This window comes from Thamnophis sirtalis, unplaced genomic scaffold (assembly GCF_051295495.1).
Source record: "Thamnophis sirtalis isolate CommonGarterSnake01/CBP01778 unplaced genomic scaffold, rThaSir2_p1.2 scaffold_3, whole genome shotgun sequence".
Classification (NCBI taxonomy): domain Eukaryota; kingdom Metazoa; phylum Chordata; class Lepidosauria; order Squamata; family Natricidae; genus Thamnophis; species Thamnophis sirtalis.
This window is the reverse complement of record NW_028261383.1, coordinates 83,191,136-83,200,008: the sequence shown is the minus strand read 5'-3', so window position 1 is coordinate 83,200,008 and position 8,873 is coordinate 83,191,136. Positions and strand designations below refer to the sequence as shown.

Genomic DNA, 8,873 nt, shown 5'->3' with positions numbered 1-8,873 from the left:
CCTTGATTAGTTTCCACCCATTGCTTCTTGTTCTACCTTCAGGTGCCTTGGAGAATAGTTTGATTCCCTCTTCTTTGTGGCAATCCCTGAGATATTGGAACACTGCTATCATGTCTCTCCTAGTCCTTCTTTTCATTAAACTAGACATACCTAGTTCCAGAAACAGTTCCTTATATGTTTTGGCCTCCAGTCCCCTAATCATCTTTGTTGCTCTTCTGACTTGTGACTGTTTTTCTCCTTTATGACCACTGCACCGTCCTCATGACCACATGATCAAAATTTGCTTGGCACCTGGCATGTGTTCATGATAGTTGCAGTATCCAGGATTATGCGATCACCATTTGTCACTTTCCCAGCTGGTTTCCAACAAGCAAAGTGACCGGGAAAAGCCAAACTTGCTTAATGACTGCATGGTTCACTTAACAACTGCTGTGACTCACTTAACAACTGGGGAAAGAAAGGTCATGAAATGAGGAACCATCTTGCTTCGCAATGGAAATTTTAGGGTCAATTGTGGTTGTAAATCGAGGTCTAGCTGTACATTATATGGAAATAATCCCAGTCCCTAAAAATTGAAGTTGCTTGCCTTGCATTCCAAACAACAAAATATCCAACCATTTTTTTCTTAAATATTTTAAGCAAATGTTGTACAAAATCTCCCTATGCAATAATCTTAACACTGTATCCTGAAGTGTTGGAATATAAAAACTGTCTCATTCACATAGTATGTGAAAATAGCAATGAATTTAAATGTATGACTTTAAAACTAAGTTTGGAGCTATTGTTTATTAGCCAATGTTGCACTCTATTTTATACAAATGCTTCCGTATCAGAAAACACCCATGTTCTGTAATGACCCCAAAGGACAGCTATTTGTCTATGACCTTCTATAACAAATTCATGGCTTTATACAGAGATACAGTAATATCAACACTCAACTCTGCTCACTGGGTAGTTTCAGATAACTGCTATTTGAGGAGAAGTTTTAGAAGTTACTTGCAATCTTGTAGCGAGTTTGCTGTCTAATCTGCTAGTTTTGCAAAAGGAGAAACTACACAGCTGTAAAAATAATTCCTGTTGCTCAATGCAGCTGTGCTGAGCTGCTTTCCTGGTACAATTTGGAAGATATTTGGTCACAGTAGATTAAATATGGATAAGAGAGCCAGTAGGCCTAGTAGTGGTTCAGGCACCAGAGAAGAAATCAGGAGTTTCTAGTCCCATTTTAGGCATGAAAACCTGCTTGGATGAAATGAGGCCAGTCACTCTTTTTTCCCCTTCTTTCCTTCCTTCCTCCTTTCCTTCCTTCCTTCTTTCCTTCCCTCTTTCTTTCATTTCCTTCCTTCTTTCCTTCCTTCCCTATCTTTCTTTCCTCCCTCCCTTTCTCTGTTGTGGGGAGTCGGAAGGAGCATTAGATCTGCTCACCGCCTTAAATGTGGGATTTTTTAAAAATGGCTTTAAAATGGTTTTCGTTGCTTGACATGGGGTGCTCCATTTGGGAGGGGGATGCAGGGGGTCCAAATAAGAGGCGAGCTCAGCCTCTGCTGGGATGGAGCAAGCAGAAGGAAAGGCAAGAGTAGGGGGGATGGGACTTCAATGGCAATTGCAAAGCAGCCCTCCCCTGACTGCCTTCCCCCAACGCCCCCCAACTCTTTCAAAAGCCACCCCCATCGCCAGCCGCTCCCAACTGGATCCCCACCTGCCTCCTTGCCGCGTTGCCGCCGCTCTCCCTGCAGAAAAACGGCCTGTGTCGGCGCTCGCATGCACAGGAGGGGAGGGAGGGAAACCACTGCCCTCTAAAGGCCACATTGGGAATGACACTTCAGAGAAATTTTTAAAAAGTTTTTACGGCGTCCTTTTTAAAATTGATTTTCTTTCTTTTGGAAAATCAGGATTTTTTGAACACACTGTGGGACATGGGACAAATTATTAAAAATCATGACTGTCCCATCAAAATCGGGAGGTCTGGTCACCTTAGCTATATACCTGCCTGTCTGTCTGGATTTGGAAGTTCCACAGGATCTTGGCCCTCTTATTCCCCATGATCTTCTTTGCAATCTCAAATACTGAGAGCAGCTTCCTTTTCACTATGTACAAATGCTGAGTAAATGCTGTTTCTCATTTTGTGTGGATCTTGTGTAAATCCATTGTTTCCTCATACACTTCATATATCCCCTCTGTCCACTGTTGTAGTAACACTGTTGTAGCAACACTGCATCAATACTAGGTTCTCTTGTCTCACCTATGTATGTGGTTTTTTTCCAGTAGTCCATTTATTGTCAGATTGTACTGATTTCTCCACTTGTGTTGTGAATCGTATTAATCTGATCAACATCCGAGTCAGCATGACTCTCCTAATTTTGTTATTTCCATATTTAAAGTAGGCAGGTGATAACATAATGATTAGAGCACTGCTTTTAACACAAGACACTCTCTGTGTGTGTGTGTGTGTGTGTGTGTGTGTGTGTAAATGTTAACTTAGCCTGCCCTCTTAACACCAATATATTTGCACTAAATTAAAATTACATGAACAATTTCTTAAAAACTATAATAACTGAGGAAAAAGTAATGACATTTGCCTGGAAAATATGGACAAAAATAAAAGCAATAAAAACAGTAGAAAGCTTCCATGTTTATTTTATTGAATATGAATAGTGATATTTATTTATGTGAGAAAATACTCAAGCATGTCTATGGTGACCATGATAATGAAATCAATGACTGGATGAATAGATCTGCTAATTTAAACTAGAACTTTGCAAAATGTTGTCTCATTTCCAACCAATGTAATGGTTATTGCCCATTTCCTATAAGCTTGTTATACTCTTTAAAGATAGGATGAAGATTTGATACCACTTGAGATATGACTGTTCTGTTGAATGTCAATTCTTCACAGTTTCTTCTAGAGAAAACAGAAGGAATTTAGCACTAGCAAATTGTCCACAAAATAATATGTTTCTAAGTTGTTATTTATGAAACTGGTTATGATTACTTGCATTCACAATAGATATGTGCATATGAGGATTTTTTTTCAAAATAATATTGTGTACTACTTACACAATACTTACTACTATTACTTGCTTGAATAAAAGAGACTGGCTTTCAAAGATATTTTTTTGCTTAATGTACAAAACAATGTCTGTTGAAACCTTCTAAAAACACATTTTAACATAGATTTTTTTTCACTAAATTATACAAACTTTTCATTTTCTTAGAAAATTTTCATTTCATTTTCAATTTTCTTTTCGTTAGTTATATATCATACAATCCCTAACTCTGTTATCTCTGGCGTTATGACCATAGTAACATGCTACGTTCTTAATTACTATAAACTGTTCTGGAATCAATCAATATAGAATGAACAGAACAAACCTTGGGGCATGGTCCTATATTCTGTATGCCAATCTCAGATTTAGTTTTCCTGGAAAAACAAAGTAGAGATAGAAAGACCACACATAAATCCCTAATTTAAAATTGAACAATATTGTGAATATTATGGCTAGTTATACGAACATGAATCTAGCTTAATCCAGATTAATTTAGTTCATTAATTAATGAACTATGATCTAAACTTTTCCGAGAAGATATTTAGTATTAAGAGAAACTTCTAATCTACCATCAAAATTTAGAAATGTTCTTTATCCTAATTTCAGTTCAAATATTTTTTGCTGATGACTCTTTCTGCCCTGTAACCATGTCTGTTACAAATCATGACAGTGTCTTCTTTCATCTGGAAAATTTGAGTATATTATTGTCCTTATAATTGTGTGAGGATAAAAAGGGAGGCTAGATAATATACGGTAAGCATGCATGTTAACTTGTTGAAAGGAAAAGACACCATATGCAGAAATAAATCAGACAAAGTAGTCTGATAAATTTCAATAATTGGATTATATACTTCTTAACCGCATATAATTATGGGGTGGGGTTGTTGCAGTGGTTCAAGGTGCTAGAATAAAAGTTGTGGGGGGAAATTCTTTCTTCAGTGATCATTTGTTCCAATTTGGAAAAACCTTTGTCTTTTAGCTAGACAAAAGTGTCCAAGATGACTACAGGTAAGGCAAACTGTGGAGAGGAGACGTGTAAGTATATACTCACAGAATGTGATTGCAGAGCAAACATTCATTCTTATATGTCACACCATCAGTGCCACAAACTTCTGGAGGGATCGGTTTGCAAAGAACTTGTCCTCTGGTTTGGGGATATTTGCTGCAATCAACCTAAAGAGAATTATTAGTATGGGCAACTTGCAGAATCCAGCTAGACTTGATTCTTCTCTGTGTCTTCCCACATTAAACATATTTTGCAAAATAAAATGCAACAAGTCTTTGGCAAAACTTAGTATTTGAGTTATTCCATTTCATTTCACCAGTAAAAAGGTATACCACTATGGAACTGACCTCACTCTTGGGATCCCTTGAGCTGAATTCAGCACTAACCCCACCCCCATTTCTTCTTATTTAAGAACTCTCTATGATGAGAACCATGGGTAGATATTATTTGACGTTGAAATGACACTTGAACATCTATCTTTTTATATCTATGGTTCAGTGACGTGCGTGAAGTTATGGCTGGTGAGGCAAAAAGAAAGAAAGCGGCTTTTGCCGGCCCTCAGCAGCTATGTCTGAAATAGAGGTGTCCCGCACCCTGTAGCTATGTCCGACCCAGCTGCGGGGCACAGGATGCCTCTATGTCAGACAGAAGCGGCTGGCCGCTTTCTTTCGGCTTTTGCCCACCCCGCAGGGCAAACACTTCCACCTTGCAGGCACCGGAGCTGCAAGCCACCAGGAATACGTCCCACCCGCAGTAGAAGAGCGCCGGTTCCTGCTTCAGAGGGACGACTTGCTGCGACCCAAAGGGGTGCAAGTTGTAGACCTGCACCATGGCTGCAGCTTGCCCAGGCTCCGCACTCAAAATTAACTGTCTCCTGCGCGATCCTCGCCTCGTAGCCTCTGCAAAGGCTACCACTTCTGCAAAGGGCCCCACCTCAGGCCGGTCAGCTGGAAGGAGGCATCAGTCGCGCCCCCAATCCAGCCACTGCTTCCTGCGAAGGCAGCTTCTCTATCGGAGGCTGCTTGAAGCCAAGTCCAGGTGACAGGGCTTAAGGCTGAAGCCTGAAGCTGACACGTTTACCTTCTCCCCGAAGGTGATCTAGTTCTAAGCATGGAACAGGATTGTGCACTTCCATCTCCACAAGTGAGGGCTTCGGGAGAAGAATTGGGGCTACCAAAGCTCACCCACCCACCCACCTTTGGGATGCAAGAGACGGCAAGGCTTGCAGCGAAGGGAATCTGGACCCCGGGAAGTTTGGGGAGGGGAGGCTTCCACATTAGGGGGACTCGGCTCTCGTGCAGTCTCTTCTGACAAGAGCGAGCCTCTTCCTTCTCCCCCACTCCTCTCTCCTCTGAAGCGCACCCTCCGTAATAACCCGTCCACCATAAGCGTGTTCAACTGCAAGGCATGATTCGCTGCTCCCAGATCAGGAGGTGAGAGAATCACATGCCTCCTTTGCATATGAAACTTTTTGGTTTTTAACCCTTGCTTAACTTTTAGAAGGCGAAAAATTCCTTATGCAAAGGAGGCCCATAGTTCTCTCGCCTCCTCCTATAGTTAAGACTAAGCAGACTCAAAGTCACTGTGACTTGGAGTCTGGCAGCAACTACTTTGGCTTTAATTATTTAAAAAAAATTCTTTAAAATTCTTTCCTTTTCCTCAGGAGACTGGTAAGACCCTGCCTCCCCTGCCTCTAGTGACTGCACGTCCCTGCTATGGTTACTATCACAGCAGATCGCTTTAATTGAAATTAATGTTTCCTTTGGTGTTCATATTTGAAAACAAGGGCTACTTGTTTCATAAATACTCTCTAATTCCAGGACAGCCAACTACAAAACATTCAAACAAGAATCCTCCCAATGATAGTTTACGAACCTTAGTACTACCAGGTTGAATGCTATGATTTCTCTTTGCTCAGTTGCACAAGGGTGCTTAGAGAAGAATCATAGGAGTAATTAAGTTTTTCAATTATAGTTCATTCTATAAATCTTCAAAGATGACTTTGATATCAGTTTCTCTATTATGGTTCCTCTCTTTATATCCATCTCTGAAACCTCCAACATCTTAACACCCAATATACATATTTAACGTGACAATCTGCTGAATATTTTTGGGGAAATAATATCCACTGAACTGATGAATCCAAGTATCAAATATTTACTTTTAGATTCCAAGCAAGCATGCCAAGCATTATATTCCTAGTCCTGACACCGTCATTAAAAATATAGTCTTACCGTTTCATGAATGACTTCGGTACATTCACCTTCATGCTTTATTGCAGGGATATATTTGGCATTCCTGCAAACAACATACAAAGTGCTATTACATGAGTTTTGATTAGCCCAGATAATTATTGTGATGATCAATCAAAAACCTGATGGGTAGGTTAGGTTACAGAACAAATAAAACTCACAGACGCACTCACATTTACAGAAGACACAAAAATGTCAGTTTAAAAGTGGAGAAATACCCTAAATTTCAGCTGAAGCATTGGGAATTGGGATAATTATACCCGGTTGAGTTAATATATGGTTTAGTAACCATTGCAGACCTTGGTTGTTGTGCATAATTTAGCATAACAAGCTGGATTCTTGCTTTCCAAATTGCTCCAGTTTTGTAAGTTCATCAAATTTTGGATGATCCTATGCTAGAATGCTAACATTTCTTGAAAAAAACAAGCAAGGTGTATCACATTTCAGCTATTTTTATATTTAAAATAATGTGAAGTTATCTGAGAGAGCAAGCATATCATGGAAGGAAAATGACCACTCTAGTAACTGTAGACCCCATACTACTGCTTTTTAATTTGTATGACTGTGTTAGGGCACGATCAAACACACAAAACCTGGTTTTGTGGCAAAAACCTTCTAACTCTAGGAGCTGCAAGGACTTCCCCCTTTTGCTTTAAGTAATCTTGTTTCATTAGTCTTTTAAAATATGCTTTTCAGCTGTTATCTTCCCACCAACTGATGTGAAAAACAGAATAACTAAAATTTTAATAATAAGAACAATAAAATTACAAGGGAAATCCCAGACATTCTTTGGTGCCCAACTATAATATGTCTATAATATGTCTTTAAGGTTTTCAGCAAATAAAGTTGTCAGTTTTGAGGATTTATTCATGAGGAATAATATTGTTGGAAAGCTTATGCTAAAACAAGGCATTCCCACAGTGCCTGTGCAGTCTTCTGAAGCACACCTTTGTGTTGCAAAACCCAGATAAATTGACCCAACCTTTAAAGACTTGTCACACAGACCTTTTAGACTGTCTACCATCATTCAACATTCAGTGGATGATACAATTTGTCAAATCAACTTCACTAGTCACTGTACAGATGCTTGGTATTTTGCATCAAAATTTTAGAATCTGTTCCTGATCCATACACAAGATGTTGCCATGTCTTTACATTTCTACAGTCATTGTTTCTTATCAGCACTATTAAATTTAGATTTTCTTTTGGATCATCTAGTTGATTTGCAATTCTCTGCCTTAAAATAAACACTAAATGCACTTCCTCATTATGAGACAAGTTCTATCTTAACCAGTCATTAAACAAGCCTGAAGTCTCCAAAAGAACAGTGATCAAGATAATATTTGTAAGTGCATCACACTTATACTGCATTGTTTTCATTTTAATTGAGGCTTTTCTGTGTTTGTCATAGCAAATCACCAATCAAATATTAGATAGCTTGCTATGGTGTAAACATAATTAATACTCTACTGCAAAGATGTACATGAGTCAAATTACCTTTACAGTGCAACAGGAAATAATGTTTATACTCACGCAATTGCTAAGCACATGAAACATTTATTGCTGTATGTTTTTGCATCAGTGCCACAAACAGGAGACCACAAATCCTGGCAGGAAGTCTTGTTTTTTTTAAGGTTGGCTAGAATTCTAATGCAGTTCAGCTAAACAGCAAACAAAAAAATAACCTAGGATCATTCCAAGCTGTATTAGGATTTGCTCAAGTCATGAAAGCCAGCTCTAAGGACAGCTACAGGCAATGTAGTTCTCACAACTGGCCTTAGTTGGAAATGGAATTAGTACATACAAATAAGCTGATCTAAATATGTGTATTATAAAGCAAGTTTGCAGTCCTATCCAGTGCAGTCTCACACTAATAGTCTTCAATTCCCTGTAGAGTGTTTGAATTCTATAGGTAGTATGGAATTCCCCAGTAGTATGAAACCAATCACATAGTATCTCCTGGTGGTCAATGTATGTGACAATACCACACAGAATACACATTGTGTGAAAATAGATGTTGGGTTGCAAGTGGAAGTCATGTAAAGTTCAATTCATATAGGGATGACATAGTGTAATATCTTTATTCCTGCTTAAAGAAAAGTGGTCTTTATATATCATTCCGAGAACATCTATGATAAAGAGTTCTTAGCATGAACTCACTATGAAAATCTTTTCCCCAAATTAGGTGTTTTTTTTAAAAAAAAAAACTAAAATACTTTATGGCCAACAACTTGTGGGCCACCAAATGTTGGCTGGTTTCATCTTCCAGCAGTTCCACCTAGCATGGCTAATGGTAAGATATAGTGGGAGTCATTGTTCAACGACTTCTAAATAGCACAAGTTACCTATTTAAAGTCATTATTTTTGTTAGAATTTTATTTTATGTTGTAATTTGGAAGATTGGAAACAGTTAAAAGATTTGTACAGTCACCCCTTTTAAATGATAACTCTGGGCAGCTCAAAACAACAAAACTACAAGAACATAAAACTGGACTTTTTATTGTACAGGTAAAGGTTCCCCTCGCACATATGTGCTAGTCTTTCCCAACTCTAGGGGGCGGTGCTCATCCC

The 8,873-nt window shown here is 38.8% G+C and overlaps 1 protein-coding gene across 1 annotated transcript in view; it reads right to left on the bottom strand.

Moving 5' to 3' along the window:
- Nucleotides 1-2,640: 2,640 nt before the first annotated feature.
- The window catches only part of SPINK5 (serine peptidase inhibitor Kazal type 5), a 41,737-nt gene continuing 35,504 nt past the window's right edge, over nt 2,641-8,873 (bottom strand). The window contains exons 11-15 of the mRNA XM_087707820.1: nt 7,836-7,963; nt 6,285-6,348; nt 4,096-4,217; nt 3,370-3,418; nt 2,641-2,899 (exon numbers count right to left, since the gene is read on the bottom strand). Coding sequence (XP_087563946.1) covers nt 2,888-2,899; nt 3,370-3,418; nt 4,096-4,217; nt 6,285-6,348; nt 7,836-7,963 — 375 coding nt within the window. The 3' untranslated portion in view covers nt 2,641-2,887. The remainder of the gene's footprint in view (nt 2,900-3,369; nt 3,419-4,095; nt 4,218-6,284; nt 6,349-7,835; nt 7,964-8,873) is intronic.